Source organism: Podarcis erhardii (assembly GCF_964252035.2).
Source record: "Podarcis erhardii genome assembly, chromosome: 2".
Taxonomy (NCBI): Eukaryota; Metazoa; Chordata; class Lepidosauria; order Squamata; family Lacertidae; genus Podarcis; species Podarcis erhardii.
The window spans coordinates 105,649,298-105,674,897 of NC_138498.1; the positions used below are offsets into that span (position 1 = coordinate 105,649,298).

The 25,600-nt window shown below is 42.8% G+C and overlaps 1 protein-coding gene across 4 annotated transcripts in view; it reads left to right on the top strand.

Annotated features, from left to right (window-relative positions):
• Positions 1–25,143, top strand: part of CFAP20DC (CFAP20 domain containing) — a 139,034-nt gene extending 113,891 nt beyond the window's left edge. For all 4 annotated transcript variants that reach the window (XM_081852658.1, XM_081852657.1, XM_081852659.1 and 1 more), the window contains 2 exons: positions 18,789–18,880; positions 24,696–25,143. In XM_081852658.1, coding sequence (XP_081708784.1) covers positions 18,789–18,880; positions 24,696–24,808 — 205 coding nt within the window. In that variant the 3' untranslated portion in view covers positions 24,809–25,143. The remainder of the gene's footprint in view (positions 1–18,788; positions 18,881–24,695) is intronic.
• The last annotated feature ends 457 nt before the right edge of the window (positions 25,144–25,600 follow it).

Here is a 25,600-nt window from a genome sequence, read left to right on the forward strand (position 1 = left end):
TATTTGATTTGTGATGGCCGTTTCACACATGCGAGTGATCATTTGGTGCCTCAATTATCAGGAGGTGTTCATTCACTGTTTGATGTCCCTGTGGAATATTCCTCTTCAGTTATCTGGGCTGCATGCATCCAATTCCTTCAAAGTACAAAAACAGCCCCTCGTGAATTCAAAGGGATTTTAGGGCTAAACGGTCTGAGGGTTGTGGTTTCAAGCTATTAAAAATGCTGGACGTGAAGAAATCTTTGCTTAGATTAACAGCACTTGAAATTTAGTTGGCTGGACTTTCTGAAGTGCTGCAGAAAGAGGCAGGAGCAAGGATTGTGACACTGTGTATTTGCTTGCGATTTTCTAAATCTCAGTGCTAGCAAAAAAAGAAAGAGAGAGAGTTTCCTGTAAGGCGCATACAGTAAATGAAGATATTATGTATTAGGGATGGAATGAATCTGTCACTTTGACGGATTGTGAGGCAAAGAACAGATTAACAGATTACTCATAGTCAGAATGCAGCTTACTGTGAAAAATGTGCAGGAAATGATAAGTGTTGGTTTGTGCTGATTTAATGATATTTTAACACTACAATAACACTCTAGAAGAGTAATATAATGTCATTCTCGCCTCGCATTTTTAAATCATCAACACGTTGCAAGTTTTGACCTTAAAATAATTTTAAACAATATATGTCCCCCTACAAAAATGCAAACTTTTAATGCAATTTAAAGCCCTGGGAAAGGTGTTTACATATTACAATTGTGTAGTCCCCTCCACACACTTTTGTTTGGTTTCCGTGAATTTACTGTTCCCCATGCAGATAGGTAACAACATTTTTTAATATAATTTTCCTTTTTTTCCATATACATCTTGTCATTCATTATAGGATTCTGTTTGTTTAGACTTGGGCATGGGTGCAGTTAAGTAGTTCTCTGAATTAGGAACTTATTGTGAAGCATTATTCAGTTTTATTTCACCTTTTGATGTAAGCGATTGTGGGAGCAATCTTATACACAATAAGATGGCATAAAGTAAGCCGGAATAAAGTGTGCCAGATCCAGACTCCTTTCAGGAGCAGAGCTACTGCTGGATGAACCAGCCTAAGCCTCGCAGAGAGAAAACAAGCCTTTAAAGAGAGTTTGAGTTACACCACCCTTTTTATTGGCTTAATATACACTGGGTTGCCAGGTCACATAGCGAAGCTAGATGGGTTTTGGACCTCCCATGGCAGGTCCTGACCCCACCACACCCCTTTATCCTGTGGTTATTTGAGGTGGTTATTTGAGGGCTCTGTGGTTATTTGAGGTGGTTAAGCCCGTGTAGCCTAGCTGTGCCAGGAACCTCCCAGCTCAGCTGGGGGTCTGCTGTAGCCTAAACTGCTCATCCCAGCATATCTTGCTATAGGGTTTGTTTTTCCCCTGTAAGGCTATTTTAAAAACAAAAGCACTGCTTTCAGTGTTAGATGCTTTCAGGCACAGGGCACATGCAGTCCAAGAGAATTCCATGTACTCCAAAATGCAAGTCGAATCCTGAGATAAAAGGTAAGTTTCTGTCCTTCATGCCTATGGAAAGTAGCTTTAAAAGATGGCTGCAACAGGTACCTACAAATAAGAGGGCAAATATAAAAGAAGCTGAGTGTGATCCTTTCTTTCAGCTAAGGGACAAGTAACTTTATCTTTCAAGAGATTGCATCAAATGGGAGTTGGATATGCTTCTGCATACAGACCACCTTTCGCCCGGCATGCTAACAGTTTATAAATTTGTGGGTTACATTTATTGTTGATAAAGTTATCTGTCCTTGGTGTAAGCTATAGGTACCATTAGCATATAGTGGCAACCTGAAATGTCATTTCCGATTTCTCTGTCCAGATGCATTTGATGAAATGGGCCCCGGCCCATGAAAGCTTGTGCCTCATTAGATTTCAGCACATCGGTAGAGCCCAGTTGCAAAAAGGCCCACTAGTCCAGCACTCTGCTCCTGCAGTGGCCAGGCAGATACCTATGAGAATCCCACATGCAGGACATGAGCTTATTAGCACTCTCCCACTCATGGTCCCCAACAACTGATATTCAGGGGCATGCATTTCTCTAGTCCTTAAGTTGACACAAGACTCCTTGTTGGTCTTACACAGGTACAGCATGTCATCCTGAAACTCAGAATTCTAAGGAAGCATTTCTGGAAGCTGGTAGGGACTATTCCAGAATACAAGGGTTTTATCAAGACTAATGAGCTAGAAACTCTCTTTATTCCTTCCTGTTAATAAATTTTAGGCATATGGGCTATCAACTTTATGCATAGTTTTTTTAAATATCAACGCCCTACTCCAGAGCCCTGGGTGTGTTCCAGTGCATGTATGGATTTTCTGCACCATCAGATTTCTCCGTTCACTTCAATGAAGAGAGCAGCTCTTTATACTCAAAGGATGCACATGTGTAGCTGTGCCCGCTTTTGAACTGAACAAAGGTTTCGTGAACTGGGTACATGCTAGAGGCACAATACCTGCAGCAAAGTTTCGTTCCTGTCAATGGGAAATAGGTTTTCTCCTTATTGCCTGCGTGCACAGAAAGGAAGATGACAGTTCTGCAAATTATGAAGACTATTAGCAAGACAGGGAAGGTTGTTTGTTTTACAAAAAGAAACCCAAGAGCAAACTTTAAATGTTCATTTATCATATGCTCCAAGGCTCCTTTAAAACTATGTGTTTTTAATACCTAGGTCACCTTGTATTGATTTATATATGGTACCTAGTTGATCAATGCTAATATACCTTAATTAGAATATACAAACAGATGTGCAGCTTTAGAGTCCTTTATCATGTCTGAACAGTTGCATATAAATGTTGAACTTGACACCACAGATTCTATTATGCATATTAACCTCATATGATGGGTTGCTCCAGAATCAATTAATGTTCTGGTGAATAAAGACTGCTATCACTATCTATCTAATTTCCCACACTCATAACTCTCTGTCTGTCTGTTAGTCCAACTCCTCCTAACATTACCAGCTGTAAAAGTGAAGTCTGGGAAGGAAAAGTGTGTCATATGCTGTTCTGGGGAGGGGGGTTTCTGTCCTGTCACCTGGGGAACAGCACCCAATATGTTCCTTCTGTTGGAAGAAATCACATCAAGGCTGTTTATGCAGACATCTCTCTCTGTTATCAGCAGTCATTTATCCAAACCTTGCCCTCGGTCTGGACCAATTTGCACAACTGGAAATCTCTTTAAGGGTGGTAATAGCGGGAAAGAAGAACCTGTGGCCCTCCAGATGAGGTTGAACTCCCATCATACCCAATCTGTATGACCAAGAGTCATGAATTATGGGATTTGTAATCCGGCAGCATCTAGAGGGCCACAGGTTTCCTGTCACTGGCCTTTAGCTTAGTAAGGGAATAGAGACATGAGCCAATGCAGATAACTGGCAGAAGCAAAGAGCAGGAGGGAAGAGGTGATGGAGGTGTTAGGTTTCTGTTATGCCACTGTGCAGTTCTTGGAGTCACAAGACTCTGTTGACATTCCACACTGTTGGAAGTCTCACGGGAGACGGGAGATGGATGTTGAAGTTACTGGTTTCCTGTTTCTCTGTTCTGTTGTTTCCTGTCTCTCACAGAGAGCAGACGCATATTCTTTTCTGTCTTGTGTAGTTAGAAATAAAGTAGCAATGTAGCACATATTTCTGGCTCCTTCTGCTGCTGTCTGAGTACTCTGCGCAATGGAGAGCGTGCCTGAAGTCTCATTCAAAGGCTTAGGTCGTTAATCACCGTCGGAGGAGAGCCTGGATGGGGTTCTGAAGGTACAGCATATGGAGTAGCCATTACAGCTCGGTTGTACGGAGGCTCCAACAGGAGGAAGCCGGTGTAGAGGAAAGAAAACCCAGCAGAAAGGAAGCTGGAGCAGGATGGTCTGGGATCTAGGAAAGGAGGAGGAACCAAGAGAAAGCAAATGGGGGCACTGAGTGCCTGCGGTATTATGAACCAATGGACAGCAAGAGATCTAACGTTGGACTGGAAGAAGCAAGAAGACTAAGAGAGCAGAGGGAGAGAAAAACGGGTCTAAGGAATGGAAAGTTGGGCAAAAGCCAATTAGATACAAGAAAGGGATGGGAACTTCCTAATCCCCATGAACCATAGCTCATCGTTATTATCACATTTCCAGCAGGTATGCTTCCATCCAGCCCAAATCTGCTTTTAAATGCATTTGATGATTGCCCCAAGTGAACTGGCATCTGTTGGTTTTCATTGGGGAAGCCACCAGTCGCAGGGATGTCCCAGCACCATGTTGGGACTGTGTTCATGCGCAGTGGGCCCCAACATTACACCACATCAAGTCATCACCCTGTAGAATGTGTTGGTGGTCTCTGCACGCTCAACAAAATTTGCAAGGCATTCCAGGCTCCATTATGGAACGCTCCACAAGAATGCGTATGTACAAGTATGTCTGGTGTGGAAGGAGGTTCAGCCTGACAAAGGTAGCTCTTCCACACAGACTGCATCCCTTTTTCTATGTAGCCAGCTCATAACTTGATGTCCTAATCCCTTCAGTGGAGATTCTTTGGTGATCACTCGTAGCCGAGTAAGATTGTCTTCCATGAGCACGGTTTTAACAATGAGTCTGTAAGTGATTGTGGAGGCCAGTTCTGGATCCACAAGTCCTTCCACAGTGGGGACATTGGTTTCCGGGCAGGAGTTGATCATGGTATGGATTTGCCAAGCGTGCCTTCCTCTTAGCACGTTTGAGTGTCTTCAAAGCCCATGACACCTTTGGTAAAGGCTGTTCTCCAATTAGAGCGCTTGCAGGCCAGTGTTTCCCAATTGTCAGTGTTTATACTGCATTTTTAAAAAATTGCCTTGAGACAGTCTTTAAACCTCTTTTGTTGACCACCAGCATTACACTTTCCATTTTTAAGTTCGGAATAGAGTAGTTGCTTTGGAAGACAATCGTCAGGCATCCGCACAACATGACCAGTCCAACGAAGTTGATGTTACCTAAACAGTGAATCCAGCCTCAAGTGAACTTAACTTTGACTCCTTATAAAACGACCCTCTCTGTTCTTTAGGCAATGTCAATCCCAATGTCACACAGGCTCCTGCATTTAACTTCTGTTATCAGGAAACCCATAGATAGCTCCTTTTGCATGTTGATTATATTGATTTTGCTTGAGGCTCTGATAACATAATGAGAGTGTGTCTCTAATTAAACAAAATCCTTGATTAGGATTGGGAGGGGTTTTTTTTTTGCTGTTTTGAGAAGATAAAACTGGCTCCCTTTTTTAAAGAAGCAAAGTATTTTCTTCAGTTAGTGTAGGAAACATGTTAGATTGTCACATGTTGATTGCCAAGGGTTGCAAGTGCACACGCAGGCAAGTGTGCTGTTTGTCATACAGAAATGCTTTCCGTGTAAGAAGTCTGCCTTGGTTGAAACAGGCCCAGGAATAAATTATGTTTGATGTATTACAGTATTTTAATATTTTTTTGGAAGCCACCCAGAGTGGCTGGGGAAGCCCAGCCAGATGGGGGGGTATAAATAAATTATTATTATTATTATTATTATTATTATTATTATTATTATTAAGACTGGTGGCAATGCCCACTGGGCTACAAGCCTGACACCTGAGATCGTACACAATATGTTCTCTTATCTTCCTTCAGGAATCAGGATAGGGCTTGCTGGTGGGGGGTGGGGTGCAGGGCATGGATACCAGTTTCAGTCCCTGGAATTTCCAGGTATTGTTGACAAAGCCCCCGCCCTGTCTGAAACCCTGCAGAGCCACTGCCACTCACCCAAAGCACATAATTGCTGAGACAGATTGACTAAGCAGTGGTGTCCAAACTTTTTTCAAAGAGGGCCAAATTTGATGAAGTGAAGGGCTGTGACGGATGACCAAGGAGCCAACCTTTTTTAGGATTGACGTTGTTGAGGGTTTTTAAGGATTTTACCCCAGGAAATAAGCTGCCAGGATTAGGCCCCCAAAACAGACTTTGGACATGCCTGGACTAATGGGTTGACTTGGTAGAAACCAGCTTCCTATGGCCCTATCTATCCTGGCAATGAACTGTATATATTTTTTTAAGTTGTGTGCCCCCACCTTTCGCTGTCTCTCCCCTGCACACATGCACGTTCTGAAGCACTTGCTAGAAAGCTGTTGCAACTTAAGAGGCAGTGTGCCTAACACTTGTCTTGGCTGCCAGAATAGAGCATCTGTCAATGTTTCCATGATAAACCGGCTTTTTCCGTGGTTTATCCATCAACTGCAGATCTTTGCGGAAACTCGGCAGATAAGATCTTGGCGCAGATGTGTGTGCATGTGTGTTTTGTTTTGTTTTGTTGTTTTTTGGTTTTTTGATAACCTATTTTAAAGAGAGTTTTGCCATTCTTTTTTTAAAAATGCATTGGGAGAAAGAATGGTAAAAGGGTGCATTTTTCTGTGTAATTGGCTGATGGCATCATTATCCAGCAGAGCCTGTCTTGTGCAAGCCCCACTGAAAGGGATGTACCTTACCCAGTATCACCATGTGTGTTCTTGTGCACATCGTATACATTCTTTATTGGATTTGTGCAAGAGAAATTCCTGGTGGATTCTACCCTTAAACTTTAAAGCAAGATGGGCAGCAAATGTACCACTAAGGACTGTATCGGAAATCCATCTCAAGTTGGTGGCCTTACCTAACTACAGATTTTATGTGCTTGTAGTTGACATAATTAGTATTTGCTTTCCATGACTGTAGTTCACACCAAACAATGCTTGATGACACATTACCATACTCCTATTTAGAATTATAACTCCCAGATACGATGCAGGTGAGCCAGCCCTTTGAAATGTTGAGATCATTAGAGTTGAAATGCATAATAAAGCCAGGTTTCTTGTGATATTTCCAATCTTGCACGACTTCATAGCTACCATAATGTCAAATCTATCTCTATAGTCATATGGTCTGGTAGCATTTATTTTATTTTATTTTAAAGCTGAGGTTTTCAAAGTTTAAAAAAGGCTCAGAGCTCCTGGGAGAGCACGCACATTGTGCCCTGTCTAGATGGCAGCTTTTGATTAATGTCTTTTATCTTCAAAGATAAATATATTGTTCATTATTTTATTTTAATTTTTTTAAGTTGGTAGTGATTCACAGTTACGATAACTTTTGGTAAAACTTGCAAGCGCAAATTGAACGGCTCCAAAAATATCCCTCTATTTTGTGACCCTGCAGGCATATATAGAGGAAGTGACGTATAATTGCTTACCTGTTGTGGGTTTTCAAGAATGTGATTTGGTAGATGGGGGGAAATTCTTGTTGTTTCCCCTGTTTTTGTTCTGTATTTGTGGATATGGGCAAATAATGGCCCATATGCAGGGTTTCTGGGGTGGGGGGTGGGGAGTTTGGGATTTAAAAAAGCAACCTTATCAGGGAGATAGTAGTACAAATTGTTAAGCAGAATGGAGGTAGAGGAGGCGTAGCGGACTGGGTTTGAGGTGGGCAGAAAGAAGCATTACCTGTCATGCAGATAATTAGAATCATTTTTAAATGTTCAAAGCACTTTCTTCACCTGTACACATACTGTGAGCTCTTCAAATCCTTCCAGCATCCACCTCTCCGTTCTAAGAACCCCCTAGGCATGTCTGTGCCGATTCCCACTGACAGGGAAGGATTTATTTTATTGCCCATGTTAAACGAAGAATTAATTGCTGGAATTCATTGCCACAAGATGGGATGATGGCCGCTCGCTTAGATGCCTGTAAAAAGGCCAATTAGAGAAGTCCATGGGAAAAGTATCTTGTCAGTGGTTATTAGTTATGAGGGTTAGGCAGAATCTCCAGATTCGGAGGCAACAGCCGCAAAGGGCTGTTGTCTTCATGCCCTCCGTGTGGACTTCCCTGAGGCAACTGGTTGGCCAGTTTGGGGAACAGGATGCTAGGTTAGAGGGGCCTTTGGTCTGATCCAACAGGGCTCCTCTGATGGCAATATGCTGTGTTAAAGAAGAAGCGGAATAATCATATTAAGTTTCAAGTTTGCCTGGACAAAGTAGACCCATGAAGTGTGTAGCGTAGCCATTATATGCAGTAGATGTTTGCAGCTATTCATATTTAGTGTCTTCTGTTAATATAGTCACTAATTGTACCCAGCACTAACCATCCTCAAACACCTCTGTCAGGTATTGTTGCTCACTTAGAAGTACCTACATACTGATTGACATTTCCTTACTATTATTATTATTATTATCATCATTATTATTATATCATCATCATCATTATCATTATTATACCCCACCCATCTGGCTGGGTTTCTCCAGCCACTCTGGGCGGCTTAATAAAAAATTGTAAAATATTATAATTTTAAAATTCCTGATACATTGACACAATGTTTCAATGAGTACTTTTACTATGTAAATAACTTTGTCCTTTTTTTTTATTTCTTTGTTTCTTATCTGTTACTTCTTTATTTCTTTCTTTCTTTATAAATTTTCTTTTTTATATAATTTTCTTTTTTTCTACCTGTTAAGAGATGTTTGTATAGACATGTAAATTTTTTAATCAATAAAGAATTATTTTTTAAAAAAAAAAAATCCCGATAACAGGGTTGCCTTCAGATGTCTTCTAAAAGTCCGGTCGATGTTTATTTCCTTGTATCTGAAGGGAGGGCGTTCCACGGGGTGAGCGCCACTACCGAGAAGGCCCTCTGCAAACTCATAACAGCTACAGGCACCGTCTGGGAAAGCTTGTGTGCACACAGCTACTTCTTATTCTCATAGCTGATTGACGGTTTGGGGTCTGAGAAAAGTACAGTACTGAGTGATAAGGAGAGGGAAGCAGTTCACGTTTATTGTGGCACATACTGAAATTATGAAAAAACAAAACAAATTCCTTCCAGTAGCACCTTAAAGACCAACTAAGTCAGTTCTTGGTATGAGCTTTCGTGTGCATGCATGTGTATCTGAAGAAGTGTGCATGCACACGAAAGCTCATACCAAGAACTGACTTAGTTGGTCTTTAAGGTGCTACTGGAAGGAATTTGTTTTGTTTTGAAATTATGAAAAATTCAATAAACACCCTTCCCAAAATCCACAATGGAAGTTTGTGGGATTTCCACATCACCAGTTTTGTTTGCTGAGGCAGAATATTAGAGTGGGTTCTTCCCCCCCCCCCCCCATCTTGGCTGAGAAGGAGCAGGTATTTGTCCTTAGATTCGCCCCAGATTGTGTGTATACACCAGCAGCAGATGATGTGGAAGCAACATCCAGTTGCACTAGCGGCAAAGGAGCCAACGGAGAGATGGCAAGCCAATGGCAGGTTTTATCTGCCACAGCATTTTCGATGGCTGCCAAGATTTTCTGCAGGGAGCAAATCTTATAGGGAATCAGCCTAGCTTGCCAGAAAGCAGAATAAGCACCAAAAAACAAAACTGTAAGATATCATTCTGTAAATACGAGATATCTCCATATTGAGTCAGACCATGGAGAAGGGCCACAGCAAAAATGCTGCATGCATGATTCTCTAGTTAGGGCTGGGAAAGATTCCCTGTCTGAAAGCATGGGAAGACACAGTAGGGTTGGAGTCAACAGGACTCTCTTAGATGTAGCCCTGGTCTGACTTGGCATAAGGCAGCTTCCTATGTTCCTGTGTGATGGCAATCTAGGGTCACACTATCAATAAACCTCAGGTGTAACACTGCACAATCATGTAACCACCCGGGAGGTGAAAACAGATGTTCATCATCTCCTGTAGACATTTGTGTAGGCAAAGACTAAAGAATGGCAAGTCCACAGAGTTTGCTGTTTGGCAGGTAGGGGGTCACAAACTCTGTGAGTCATCTCCTGCTGGTGGAGAAATGATAGTATTAGGGCAGGGGGTTGCCACTTTTTAACCTGGCACATATAACACTGGTCCAGAGAGACCTACATTGGCTCCCAGTACGTTTCCGAGCACAATTCAAAGTGTTGGTGCTGACCTTCAAAGCCCTAAATGGCCTCGGCCCAGTATACCTGAAGGAACGTCTCTACCCCCATCGTTCTGCCTGGACACTGAGGTCCAGCTCCAAAAGCCTTCTGGCGGTTCCCTCACTGCAAGAAGTGAAGTTACAGGGAACCAGGAAGAGGGCCTTCTCGGTAGTGGCGCCTGCCCTGTGGAACGCCCTCCCATCGGATGTCAAAAGAAATAAGCAAAGACATCTGAAGGCAGCCCTGTTTAGGGAAGTTTTTAATGTTTAATACTGTACTGTGTTTTTAATATTTGATTGAGAGCCACCCAGAAAACCCAGCCAGATGGGCGAGGTATAAATAATAAATTATTATTACATACAGCCCCATTTTTAGGGCAAAGAATATCAAGGTCTTTGTTGCACCCTCCATCCATCACTCTTTAAGAAAAGCACAAGCGCTCCTAGTAAAGACCAATTTAAAGTTTCACACAGCCCCTATCCCCACATTGTGTCAAACTTTATCCTGCGAGAAGAGAAATATCCCTGACATGGAAGGGCTGTGAAGTTGGTAGTTGTAATGTAAATTTCACCATATCAGAAAGTGTAGCATTTACTTCATTATATTAAAATAACAACATATGAACATGTGAAGTTGCCTTAAACAGAGACAGACCATTTCACCAACCAACCCAGTGCTGTCTACTCTGACTGACAATGGCTTTCCAGGGCCTCAGGGACATCTCTCTCTGTCTCTCTCATATAACTGCTGCCTCAGTACTTTTTAACTAGACTAGGCATTGGACTGTGGACTTTCTATGTACAAAGTGTGATATATGTCACTGAGCTATGGCCCTTCCACAAATGTAGTAAATTTGTGATCCATGTAAAATAATTGGATTGGGGGATTTTTCCTTCTTATAAGAAATTATGGGCAAAGGACACTCATAATGTTGCTTACTGCTTGTAGACAATTCATTTACAAAAGGAAATGAGTGACAAGCCTGTGTATAGGTTGGGGAGGGCGGGGTGAGGAGCTGGGATGAGGGAAAGGAAGTACTGTTGAGGTTACAGGAGCTAGGCAAGTAATACTCAAAGAGCTTTAAGTCCAAGGAAGGCAAGGCAAATCCATGGGGCCAGCCCTACCATTAGGCAGAATGGGGCAGGCAGCAAATGCTAAAGGTGAGGAAAGCATAACTGAGCGCGTGGAGGACACATCTGTGCATACCAGATAGCCTCCGCTGCACCTTTTAACTTAGTCTGCACATGTAGGGAACAAGTAGAAGACTGTGCATCATTGCCAGTGTTGAAGTAGCATTCCTCTCCCTTCTGTACATGGGATGGGGAAGAACCACTCCTTTGTCCTCCGCCTCAGGCAGGAAAATGTCTTGGTCTGGCCCTGAAATTCTATAAACTTTCAGGAGTGTCGACAATTTCAAAAAGCCTGAGAAGCAGTGACTTAATATGGAACTTTCTGCAGAACAAGTTTCCCAAAGTAGATCAGGTCTAATAAGGTAATAAGCAAACAGTATGTGGAATTGTGGATTAACCAACCCAAACTCCCTTCTTAATTATAGGTCTCCCCAACAAATCTTGTGATTTACTGGAGCAAAACGCTGCCTCTGCAGCCATTTCCTAGAGGAGCCATTATCTGTGGTTCTCTCTGTGCAGCCAGGAGAATGGCGGTGGATTACTTAACTGTTGTGGTGATTACAAGAAGTTTGAGTTAAACTCCCCTGACATTTTTTTTCCTTTTTTAAAAAAAGAAAAACCAGCCTATAATCTCCAAAAGGGAGCCAGATGGGGAGGAGGGTACATCAACCTCTTGTATCCATCTTTTGTATTTCTTCCCCCAATGTTTTATCATCCCCCCCCCCCCCGGTACCTTTTCACCAATGAGGCCAAAACAGCTTGAAGGGGCCTGTGTTCACTGAGGAAACCACCACAGTAGAAACAATAAGATGGCCCTTGTTGGTCGTCCTTCAAAGTCCTATCCCCTGGGTAGCTGCTTTAGTGTTTTGTTCTGGCTTTTTATAAGGAAAGAAAGCATACATGCGCTGGATTATGGAGAAAGCTAGAGAGTTCCAGAAAGACATCTACTTCTGCTTCATTAACTATGCAAAAGCCTTTGACTGTGTCGACCACAGCAAACTATGGCAAGTTCTTAAAGAAATGGGAGTGCCTGATCACCTCATCTGTTTCCTGAGAAGTCTCTATGTGGGACAAGAAGCTACAGTTAGAACTGGATATGGAACAACTGATTGGTTCAAAATTGGGAAAGGAGTACAACAAGGCTGTATATTGTCTCCCTCCCTGCTTATTTAACTTATATGCAGAATTCATCATGCGAAAGGCTGAACTGGATGAATCCCAAGCCAGAATTAAGATTGCCGGAAGAAATATCAACAACCTCAGATATGCAGATGACACAGCCTTGGTGGCAGAAAATGAGGAGGAATTAAAGAACCTTTTAATGAGGGTGAAATAGGAGAGCACAAAATATTGTCCGAAGCTCAACATCAAAAAAACAAAGATCGTGGCCACTGGGCCCATCACCTCCTGGCAAATAGAAGGGGAAGAAATGGAGGCAGTGAGAGAGTTTACTTTCTTGGGCTCCATGATCACTGCAGATGGTGACAGCAGTCACAAAATTAAAAGATGCCTGCTTCTTGGGAGAAAAGCAATGACAAACCTAGACAGCATCTGAAAAAGCAGAGACATCACCTTGCCAACAAAAGTCCGTATAGTTAAAGCTATGGTTTTCCCAGTAGTGATGTATGGAAGTGAGAGCTGGACCATAAAGAAGGCTGATTGCCAAAGAATGGATGCTTTTGAATTATGGTGCTGGAGGAGACTCTTGAAAGTCCCATGGACTGCAAGAAGATCAAACCTATCCATTCTGAAGGAAATCAGCCCTGAGTGCTCACTGGAAGGACAGATCGTGAAGCTGAGGCTCCAATACTTTGGCCACCTCATGAGAAGAGAAGACTCCCTGGAAAAGACCCTGATGTTGGGAAAGATGGAGGGCACAAGGAGAAGGGGACGACAGAGGACGAGATGGTTGGACAGTGTTCTTGAAGCTACCAGCATGAGTTTGACCAAACTGCGGGAGGCAGTGGAAGACAGGAGTGCCTGGCATGCTCTGGTCCATGGGGTCACGAAGAGTCAGACACGACTAAACAACTAAACAACAACAACTACCCTTTGATTTCCATCACATGTGATTTGATCCTCACACTGGACTTTACTATACAAATCCTGAACCAGATTTCTGCCCCCATCCCTGCCCACTTCAACATCCAGCTTTGGAAGGCTGCCTGAAATACTGGGAGACCTGAAGCAGCAGCTCTTAGCCTGGGAGCTGGGTGGGCTATGGGGTGGCAAGCTAAGAAAGCAGGCTGACCGAGGTGAGTTGCTCAGAGAGGGTTGGATTCATCCTGTTGATTTGAAATTGGGCACACGGTTTAAGGCAGGCCTAAAAAGGGGGGGGGTGAAATGAAAGTGTATGCCAGCCTCACAGTCTTTTTTTGGATGGTTCTGGGATAATAAATCAATACAGTATGGTATCATTTATCCAGATGCTTTGGCAGATGGGAAGGACTCCACAGTGAACAGATGCCCATAACAGTATACATAATGGGAGGAAGGGACAGAAATACATAGCTGTCACATGAACTGATGGGCAAGATATTGGAGGAACAGATAAAGAAACGTTGGCACTATAGTGTGGCTTTAGTTTGCCACTGTGCTTGATTTCCAGCGATATTTATATCTTGAAGGGGTGTCTGTAGCTGTTAGTCCTGGCCATCTCTGAAAATCACGCTAAAACGTGCCTGTCTGCCTATTCATCTTCATTCAGCTTCTCCCCAGAAAACATTCCCACTGCCTTGCAAGTGTCGTCAGGCTCCTGCAGACTCTGCAGGCTCCTAATAACTGGTTCAGTAACTCAGCTGATTATTATCATTAGTTCTCATTGTCTACGATTGGAGCTTTAAGATCGTTAGAGGAGCCTGTGTGTTTTACAAATAAAATAGTAAAGGGGGATAGCTTTTGTGGGACAATGTCTGTTCCAAAGGAACATAGAAAGAGGCCTGAAACTGAGTCAGTCCATTTGTCCACCTAGCCAGGGGCATGGCATGGAGGGGCTGTGTATGCCAGGAGGGCCATGGCCTCAGGCACAATTTTTGAGGTTGTATATACCAGGTAGGGACTCGGGTGGCGCTGTGGGTTAAATCACAGAGCCTAGGAGTTGCTGATCAGAAGGTCGTGGTTCGAATCCCCGCCACGGGGCGAGCTCCCATTGCTCGGTCCCTGCTCCAGCCAACCTAGCAGTTCGAAAGCACGTCAAAGTGCAAGTAGATAAATAGGTACTGCTCTGGCGGGAAGGTAAACGGCATTTCCGTGTGTTGCTCTGGTTCGCCAGAAGCGGCTTAGTCATGCTGGCCACATGACCTGGAAGCTGTACGCCGGCTCCCTCGGCCAGTAAAGCGAGATGAGCGCCGCAACCCCAGAGTCGGTCACGACTGGACCTAATGGTCAGGGGTCCCTTTACCTTTACTATAAACCAGGTCCCCGTCCCCCCATTCATGCAACCCCAGCACAGCACAGCCTGGTACACTGCTGTGCCCACTAAGGGCCTCATTAGTGAGCTGGGCTCCCCCCTGCATAGGTGGACAGGCAGCTCAGCACGGCTCCAGTGGGGGTGGGGTTGCTTCAGCAGCAAGAGCTGGGCAGGTGCACCCCACCTGGAGTGCACCCACCCGTCCCGAGCTCAAGCAACCAACGCTACACCACTGCAGATAGCTCAGTGTTATCTACACTGACCAGCAGCGGCTCTCCAAGGTTTCAGACAGAGAGTCTTTCTCAGCCTTATTTGGAGATGCCAGGGACTGAACCTGAGACCAGCTGCGTGCAACGCAGGTGTTCTGATGCTGAGCATATAGCAAGCATTAAGCTGCAGTCTGATACAATTTCATCTAATAATGCCGTAGTGAGGTTTTTTTTTTTTTGATATGGGGACCATATTGCCAGTTTAAATAGCCCCTCAGCTTGTGCGACAGACCATGCTTTTTCACAGCCACACTACCATCCTTTGAATGTCTACTCAACAGTAAATGTAAGAAATCAATGAAAACAACTTGATTCCCGTTGGGCTCAATGAGACTAGTTTACAGGCCAGTGCGTATAGTGGTCTTCCATAACCTAGTACCTTCCAGATGTTTTGGTCTGCAATTCCCGCCTGACCATTGACCATGCTGACTAGGGCTGACGGGGAAATGTATTTCAAGGTATACACAAAAAGTATCGGGTGTAATGACAATGATTGTACAACAAACCAACAACACCAAAACTGGCTTATGAATATAAAGGACAATTTTACTAGAATAGGTAAACTCATAAACCTATTAAACAATGAGCAAATTAAAGTGCAATGTGCATAACCAAGCCTGGAGACGCATAAACATAGAACGAACTAATGTCTCTCTCTTTACTATGCCGGTTGTGTACACGGCTGGAACAAACAAATCGTTCTTCAAATAGTCGTTCACTGGAAGCACAAATCCATATACGTAGGAGCGGTTGTGAGAAAGCGTTCTTCAAATAGTCATTTGCTGGAGGTGCAAAGCCTTATGTGTAAACTTTGCTGGAGGCGCAAAGCCATATGTGTGTGCACGGTTGCGGGAAAACAGCTCCTCACCACTCCCACGGTAAAAGTGGTACAAATAGTCAAATGGAGCCAAATTGATGAGACCTGTTCTCCAGATATTATCCAGGTTTCGCAGCAAGCAAATAGTCAGTCAATAGTGCTAAATAATACAAAATGCATTCCAGTTACAGTAAATGAAAGACCAAAAAATATGTGCAATACCATCTCATGTTGTGTCTTACCTAATCACTCAACACGGTTCGCTCAAGACAGAAGATCGTACGAACAACTCACAGTCACAGTAAATATTGAAACTGGTAATAACAAACATTTAAATAGATTACAGGTTAATGGAATCAATCATCACATTTGTACATTGTTGAGGGTATAGTAACACTTCTGTTGTTGCTAAGCAAACAATGGCACAAAAATTGATTTATATATAACATCCAAGGTCAAATTCGGTATTCAAACCTTTTGGAAACAAGGTTCCCAATTGAAATATTAGTGTGTACTGTTTCTGTAACAAGGCTCTTCGTACATCAACGGATCCAAAGGGTAGGTTTTTTTAAAGTCAACAGAATGAAGAAACTCGGGTCATTTTCAGTGTGAGCCCCTTGCTGGAAATGCTGGACTAACAGGGTGTCTAGACAAGCATTGAATATTTTGGACCTATTCTCAGAGATTCTAGACCTGATTGCACGAGTAGTACTACCAACATATAGAAGCCCACAAGCACATCAGATACAGTACACACAGTTTTTTGTAGAACAATTTGTAAACTGCTGCAGGACAACCTTTCGCCCATTTACTGTGTTGGTAAATGATTTCACGGGCAAAGCAAATCTGCAACATGTGCAATGACCGCATCTATAATGCCCTTTCAACGTTATGTGCGGGTCATCATTATGATATTCAAGTAGATCAGTGTGGGGAAGAACGTTCCTAAACGATCTAGTGCGCCTTTTGCTTAAAATAGGCACATTTTCACAGCCTGGAATATGGGAAATGATGTGCCAATGTCGCTTAACCAGTTTCAATGGAAGAAGATAAACAAGTGTACTCTATAGAACCAAAAATCCTGTCCTGTTTGTTTTTAGGTTTTGGTGCCATCAATTCCTGCCTAGAAGTTATTTTAGCCCTTTCAAAGGCTGTTTGAATTATTTCCTGCGGATAACCTCTATCTCTTAATGAAGAGGAAAGGGATGCAGCGTTTTTTTGAAAATCAGTTTCAAGGGAAGAATTTCTTTTGAGTCTAATAAATTGGCTAAACGGGAGACTATTTTTTAATTGGACTGGGTGATTAGAATGATAGCGAAGTAAGGAATTCCTATCAGTAGGTTTGCAAAATGGACGTAAATTAATGATACGTTCATTACGTTCAGTGACAAAAAATAATTCAACATCTAGAAAGGAGACGCTTACCTCACTCTTTTTACCAATAAATCTTAAAGCTGTATCACATTGATTTAACCAAATGTCAAATTCCAAGAACATATCCTGGTCCAAAACAAAAATTAAACCATCGATAAAACGATAATAAGCCAATAAGTGCTTCCTAAATGGGTTCAAATCACTCAAAATGTATTCTCTTTTTTTTAATAAAATATTTATTGAAATTTTCCAGAATAATACATTGTAAAACAAAAAGAAAAGAAACATCAAAAATGCAAAAATACAAAAAAGAAAAAAAAACTAAAAACACATAGAATTTCCCTTTACATATTTTCTTTTAACTTATTTTCCGGACCTCCTCATACCTCCCTTTCTTATATTCCAATTCAAATTATTAATTCAGCAAATCCTCACCATTCATTTTGCTTATTTCAAAACCTTATTTTCCATATCTCTTAAGGCATTACAGCTGGAAACCACTTAATTTCTGTCCAACATCATTCTAACATTCTTTAATTTGTATTCTCAATCAAAATAACGCATGTAGATACAAGCGAGGGATGGTGCACAATGGGCTCCCATCAGCACGCTCCTACATTGAAAATAAAACTGTTCTTTAAAGTGGAAGAATTTATTTTTCAAGCACCACAAAGACCTGGAAAGCTGTTTGACCAGAGTGCCTCTTTCATACCATATCTTCAGCTCTTTGAACTACCTGTTGTCGAACTCCAGCCTTTCTTATACCACATCCCCAATCTCTCTGAAAGTTCAAGGGGCCCAAGCAACCTCCTGAATCAATAACAGTGCCGTTCTAGAGTTTGGCTGGAGGTGAGGTACCTGTGATTGTTCTCTGCCTCTTTGCAGCGATAACAAAAGGAACCAGTATACATGTTTATTATGGCTCTGATTCTTAACTAATGTTTCGAGATTAAATTCTGGAAGCTCCTGGCTCCTATATTTGCTGAATCAGCTCTAAATAGTGCTGCACACTATATTGAAACAATGTCAGTATTAAATTATTTTCACAGGAGAGCATTTTCTCAAAGAAGCATTTTCTTCAAGTTGCATTTCTCTGCCGACTGGGTCAAATGCTACCTTAAAGAAGCAGTGCCTTTTAGAACATTGGGTTTTTTCCCTGGGCTACAATTTGCTAGTCTCACCAAATACAGAGCAGTGGTTACAGTGGATTATCCTTGCGTGCCCATGAAGCACAGTAAACAAAAAGTGAGATACACAGCGAGCTTCCCTAAAAAGGAACACTAATATTGGTTTTCTCACTCCCATTTTTGTTAGCACATTAGCATTTCCGAGCACAATTCAAAGTGTTGTTGCTGACCTTTAAAGCCCTAAACAGCTTAGGGCCTGTATACCTGAAGGAGCGTCTCCACCCCCATCGTTTAGCCCAGACACTGAGGTCCAGTGCTGAGGGCCTTCTGGCACTTCCCTCACTGCAAGAAGCCAAGTTACAGGGAACCAGGCAGAGGGCCTTCTCGGTAGAGAAGAACAACTACCAGACTTTTAGAAGATATCTGAAGGCAGCCCTGTTTAGGGAAGCTTTTAATGTTTGATGCATTACTGTATTTTAATATTTTGTTGGAAGCCACCCAGAGTGGCTGGGGAAGCCCAGCCAGATGGGCGGGGTATAAATAATAAATTATTATTATTATTTTATTATTAGCATATCATTTTACTGCCCTGCCAAATTGGAACCAGTGGAAAGGAATGGAGGTAGCAAGGTGGAAGGGGAAGAGTTGGATGTTCAAAGGCCTCATGTTACACAAAGCCATATCTGCTGCTACATAAGCTGCACATCCCCAACCCCCAGCTTTAATTATTTAAATTGTGTTTTTCAGGGATTGGTTAAATGCGTTCAGCCCTCCTATCATTCCTCCAAGCCAGCAGCTGACAGAACATCCTGAAGTGCCAGCACACCTGAGCACTCAAGGTAAGACCAGTGTGTGTGGAAGAGGTGCGGGAGAACTCGAGGGCAGCTGGGAGGGACGTGGTGGCTCAGGCACCCTGAGAGCCCAGTGCCGCTCACAGGGGCCAGTGTGTGCCTGTTGCATCCTTCTTGGCCACCAGAGGGCAGTTAGGGGAGACACAGCAGCTTGGGTGCGCTGCAAGCCCATCCCCGAGCAGCCTTTGCGAGTGGTGTGTTGGGCTCTCGGGGCGCCTGGGCTCTGTACCCTTGTGCCGCCCCCAAAGGTAAGTGCCGCCTGGGGCGATCTGCCTCCTCCGCACACACACACACACACACACACACACGCACGCACTACGCCACTGCTCTCTCCCCATGTTCGCCATGACACTGCTCTCATTATTACAATGGGCTCCTTTGCTTTTCCTCCAAACACGGAAAATTCATGCGATATCTCAGTATTCCTCCACTACATATTTTGGCTACCCTCCAGAATGAAGCCACCTCAGTGATTTATTCTCAAATATAGACGATGCTCCTCAAACTGGGAATCTTTTCATGGGCATGTAAAATTGCCGTTGCTTTTGACAGCAGACTAGCTGTCAAGGCAGGACCTTGCTGTGAGGGATCTGGCAATACTTTATGCTAAGGGCCCTAAACATGCCAAAGGGAAAGGATGGTAATCCTTGAGTTAAAGACACATTAGATATATATTTTTGATAGGGGCCTGAGAAGATTCTTAATAGCAACCTCATGACATCCAGTGCTTCCTGTAGTCATGCTGCGATTCCTGATTCCAAAGCTGCTTATTGAGGAGCTGGACCTTAGAAACTACTTCAAATGCAACCAGAACAATTCTGTTCATCTAACCTGCCTTCCAAATCTTATTTTTATTATTACTACCATTACTATTAATTGAATTTTAATTGGGGGGGGGGTAAAAACAAAAAGTGACCCAAAGTGACTTAGAACAAAGTCCAAACACTAAAATCAAAAATAGAAACTGAAATACTTTATTGTCACTTGTACAACTTGTATACAGTGAGATTACATTAATTATAATATAATATAATATAATATAATATAATATAATATAATATAATATAATATAATATAATAGCCAGAACAGAATAAAAGCCTAAGAATATCTCCAAATGTACATAAAAGGTATATAAAAGGTATATTGCACCCCACCCCACTAAAAGGTAGGCAAGGAAGGGGCCACAAATATACCTAAAACCAGTGCTTTTTTCTGGGAGTACTCAAGGGCATGGAGTATCGGCACCTTTTTTTCTAGAAGAAAAGCACTGCCTAAAACCCTCCAAATCAAAAGCCTGGGGGAAAAGAAACATTGTTGCCTGGCATACTGGTCATGTTGTGCGGATGCCTGATGATCGTCTTCCTAAGCAATTACTCTATTCCGAACTTAAAAATGGAAAGTGTAATGCTGGTGGTCAACAAAAGAGGTTCAAAGACTCTCTCAAGGCACATCTTAAAAAAATGTAGTATAAACACTGACAACTGGGAAACACTGGCCTGCGAGTGCCCCAGTTGGAGAACAGCCTTTACCAAAGGTGTCATGGGCTTTGAAGACACTCAAACTCAGGACGCAAGGGAGAAACGTGCTAAGAGGAAGGCAAGTTTGACAAATCCACACCATGATCAACTCCCGCCCGGAAACCAATGTCCCTACTGTGGAAGGACGTGTGGATCCAGAATTGGCCTCCATAGTCACCTACAGACTCATTGTTAAAACCGTGTTTATGGAAGACAATCTTACTCGGCAACGAGTGATCGCCAAAGAAGAAGAACTTATGCCCTGGTGATCAACTTCCTGTTTGACCATCATAGGAAGCAGGATGTTGGACATAGATGGTCTGATCTAGCTGGGCTCATTTGATGTTCTTTTCACAATCAGACAGGTAGAATCGGTACAGATGTGTAGGATCAAAATGTGTTTTCTTTCTCTGCCTTCCCATGTTTCTCCTCTCTCTTTCTTGTTGTTTCGGTGCCACTGTGTTAGGGTTAAGGTCATTGATTATTCAAGAACTAGAAAGGGGTTTCATATCACAAACAATCAGCAGCTCCTCAAATACATAGTTTCAGCAGACACATCAGCTGCACCACAACCCACAAGCAACATATAGATAGCTATTGTAGTTTGGGGCACTTCAACAAGAAAGTGGGCAAACACCCTGCTGACACAGCAAGAGCTTAAGCGCAAAATTAAGCCAAAGTAGAAGAAGACACACCTTTGAAGGTGGGACCTCTCACCAGGAGTCTGAATAGAAGACATCACCCTAAATGATTACATAGAATCATTGAATTGCTTCATCGGCTTATAAACCTGCAGAGATATTTACAGCGCAAACCCCCCAGATGAGTTGCCACTCATCTGTGCCTCAAAACAGAGCGGAGACATGATTAAATCAAGCAAAGAAGTTGTTTTACACCACATTTTTTAAAAGTAATTGTTGCTTATGTCCAAGCTGATCCTTGAGACAAGTTTAAATGCTGGGGCCGAAAAGATAGAGGCAGCTCCTTTGGACGTACCCAGTGTGATTGTTGACATTTTCCTTTAGAACAGAAGACGTGCACACACACCCCAAGGCAACAGCACAAACTTTTTATAATTCCCCTCAGTTTCTAAGGAGGCTTGCCCTCTTGGGCATACGGGACTATAGTTGTGCAATCCCTGCGATCCCAGCCCCACTTTAGGGCCACATTATAAACTCCCTCAGTGTCAAGAAAAGCTTTGCAACTGGCATTCTCTTGCTGCTAAATGGGGCTGTCAGCTCCCCTTGCAGGGACTGGGGTCAGGGTCACGTCCCAGGATGAGCAGTCTCCTTGTCTTAGCATAAGTACATCTCCCCTGAGTTGCATGGACTATTTCTGCAGTGCAGTGGCCCTTGTCACTAAGTCGCGAGTTACAGACATAGTGGAAGCTGCAGTACAAAAAGCAGCTGCCATCCGAGGGAGGTTGATGCCTCCTAAATCACAGAGACACAGAGGCTTGAAGATAACAAAATCAAGTTATCAGGCAAGAAAACCTGTGGTTATTTACTACTCGGTACAGAATATCCTTGTCAACTTTTATATGCATCTCTAATGAGATCCTAAAACAAAAACTCAATTTTGTTGTTCATGCTAATAAAAGATCTCTGTGATATCCTTTATTTGGAGGCATAACTCACGGCTAACACATGAAAGGCCCGTTTTTCCATTTTATAGCTCCCTGTTTGTTTGGTGAGCATCTGCTTCTTCAGAAATGTATCTTTACTTAACCAAGGGGTGTACAGATTTGAAGGGATAGCGTGGACTGGGAGGGGGGATGTGAGTAATGCTTCTTTTTGTAAAAAGCCCCCATTATTATAACGACGACCACGTTGATTCTCTTTTCTTCCCAGCCTAAGAATTACCATCCCAGGTCAGACCCTAGAAGGGTCCATCTGGTTCAGCACTCTGGTTCTGAGAGGGGATAGACAGACAGACAACTCTAGCTGCTCATGAGCAGAGTATGAGGACAATGTCCTCCTCCTGTTCCTTGTTCCAGTATGGGATGAGCAGGTCCATACCGCCTTCTCTATCTGCAGTGGCTTTATTTGGCTGCTTAGACAGTTTTGTAGTGCTGCCCAACCAACTGGGCATACTGGCTCCACTGCTAGAATATAGGGCTCCTTCAGATGAACTATTTATTTTGCATTTGCTTACACGGAGTTTAGCATTCATTCCGGCTTGCTTACAGTGAGCATTCATCTCACATCCATCTTATTTTGCTTATAGGATGTTTTCAGGTCTGCCCATTAGTCTTTCATCCATCCCACATTTTCAGATGCATCCCCTCATCACCCTTCAGACTGCAGAAAGGCCATGTGTTCGAGCATATTTGTTGCACTAGGCCCACAGAGCACTTTCATCCATTTTAATTGCACAAAGCTAAAGTTCTGCTGTCGCTTGAATCCCTCTCGCAGCTGACAGCCTGGAAGTGCCCATAGTGTTATGAGCTGTGAACGAGCAGTATACAGTAGGTACCAGTCACCTGCCGCTCATAAATCTCATGTGGTACCATGCAACAAAAGCTCACACTCAAGCCAGTTTAGCTACCAAGCTTTTAAAATAAAACGCACCATTTGGTTCATCTGTCTCCACTCTGAAATGGTTTAATTCAGCCCCCTAGGGACGGGAAGTTGTGTGTTCTTAAGGATGTAAAAAGCTAGTTAAAGAACAAAGCATGAAGGAAAAAGCACAATGGAACGGGAGTGGGGTATCTGCACACAATATGTACCCTCCATTTCCCATAGCCTGTAACTTGTCTGGTCTCAGCTGTAAATACATTCTAAACATTGTGAAGCCGCTGCTGTTGGCATAACAGGCCATTACTCTGAGTCAGCAGAACATACAATGCAGTTACTTCGCACTGCCATTCTGAGAAAGAGGTAAGCACTTTAGATGAAATGTAGAATACAGCCTGCATTCAACTGTGAATTATTATTTGCCATCAGGTTATCATCCATCATCTACCTTACTTTTTAGCTCTTATAAAAAGACTTTTCGTGAAATGGGCTCATAGCTCTCTGCCGGCATTCTTTTTTTAAAAAAAAATGTGTTTGATGGACTAAAGAAACACTGGGAATTTCTAGCCACAGTTGTGAGTTTCTCTGTGACTTCTACTGAGCCTGGCGTCTTTGTGTGCCTGGTTCGAGGTCATACCAGAGTCCCATCTAGTCCAGCGCCCTGTTTCTCTCTGTGGCCCACAAGATGCCTCTGGGAAGCCCACAAGCAGGACCTGAGGCATGTCCCACTGTTGTTCCCCAGCGAGTGGTGTTCAGAGGCAAGCAGCCTCTCAACACTTGGTTAGTCACTGTTGATCACCCTAACCTCCATGAATTTGTCTAATCACCATTCTAAGCCTAATTCTAAGTTGGTCCCATCCCCGTATCTTGTGGTAGTGAATTCCATAGCATAACTGCTATGTGGGAAAGGACAGTACTTGCTCTCGTCTGTCAGTCACCCATCATCAAAGTTCATTGAATAATTAAGTTCTAGTATTATGAGACAGGGAGGAAAACCTCTCTCTGTTCCCTTTCTCCATGCCACAAGTAATTTTACACACTTCTACAATGTCCTCCTTTGCTTCTGTTTTTAATAAACTATGAAGCCCCAAACTTTCTAATCTTACCTCATAGCGGTCAATTGATTGACCTTTCCAGTTTGACAATATCCTTTTTGAGACATACTGGTCAGAATTACACACATTCTTCCAAGTAAATTCCTACCATGGATTTGTATAAAGCAGGGGTTGTCAACCTGGTCCCTACCACCCACTCGTGGGTGTTTCAGGATTCTAGGTGGGCGGTAGGGGGTTCTGCGGCACAAGCTGAATCTTCCTTCCATCAAGCACTGGTGAGCGGTAAGGAAATTTTACCATCAAGAAAGATGCATTAGTGGGTGTAGGTATAAAAAGCTTGACTACCCCTGGTATAAAGGCTTTACAGTGTTGACTGTTTATTTGTGATCCATGAACTCTTACATGGAAATCACCTTCACAATAGCTGGAGAGATGCATAGGCAGCCCTACAGTAAGGAACTTAATTTTCAATAAAAGCTAAGAGTGGTTCCTGTATCTATCATTGCAGTACATCTCTATCAACAGGGGAAGAAGGCCTGTTGTCTTATGCCCTGCTTGTGACCTTCCTAAAGGCCACTGCTGGAAAACAAATACTGGACTAGGTGGACTTTTGGTGTAATACTGTGAGACAGTTTAGAATATTGTATCTCCTCCACCTGTGGTGGTTGTTTTCCTGGTCAAACCAGAATTAATTGACTCTTCATTTCATTTTAGGTGAAGGGGGTGACTTTGAGGCTGAAGAAGACGAAGTTCTCACTCTCTTGTATGACCCATGCCTAAACTGTTACTTTGATCCTGAAACTGGGAAATATTATGAGTTGGCATAGCCGGTTGCAAGAGCAGGAAGTATGGCGCTTGTTTGGCGCTGTCCCAGGACTTGGGTCATTTGCAAAGAACTGATGCAGAGCTAATTCTTTTTCTACTCCGCAATCCAAAACTTTACACCAGTCCATAGTGTGTGTAGACAAACCAAGTCACTTGCGAATATGATACAATCTTATTTTTATAGATTTGTGCTATATTTTAATAGAATGCTTAAGCAAGGTTTGGGGGTTTTCACATACATTTGTTCGGCTAGCTGATGTTACATAAAATATGGAAAGGTTTGTCTGTATGAACAAATTACGCTGAATCAAATATATTTGCCAGGTTCATCTATGAATGATGGTGCGGTACAAAAAAAAAACACTTGTTCTTTCATCTCTGTTAATTTAAGAGGATGTAATGTATCTTTGTACTTCCAAAAATACAGTGTGAATTGTACCGTAAAATGTCTTTTCACTTTTTTTTATTGTTGGATAAAACCATTTTTATTCTTATTCTCAAGTGGCATTCCGGGAGGGGGTGGGATATCAAATCACCTTACAGCTTTTTTGACACATTGCATAAACCTTGAAAGGATGAATACACAGCCCTTTTATTCCAGAGTAATTAACAACCCCGTGCTAATGCTGTGAGAATTAAAACTGCACTTATAAAACGGGGGTGAAGTCCACACTCTGACTATACTTAAACCAGAGAGAGCACAAAGAGCAGAATTCAGTTGTCCAGAGGTCAGGCATGCATACAATTGCCTGACATCGCAGCACACTGGCAGAGATGTGACATTGCACACCCAA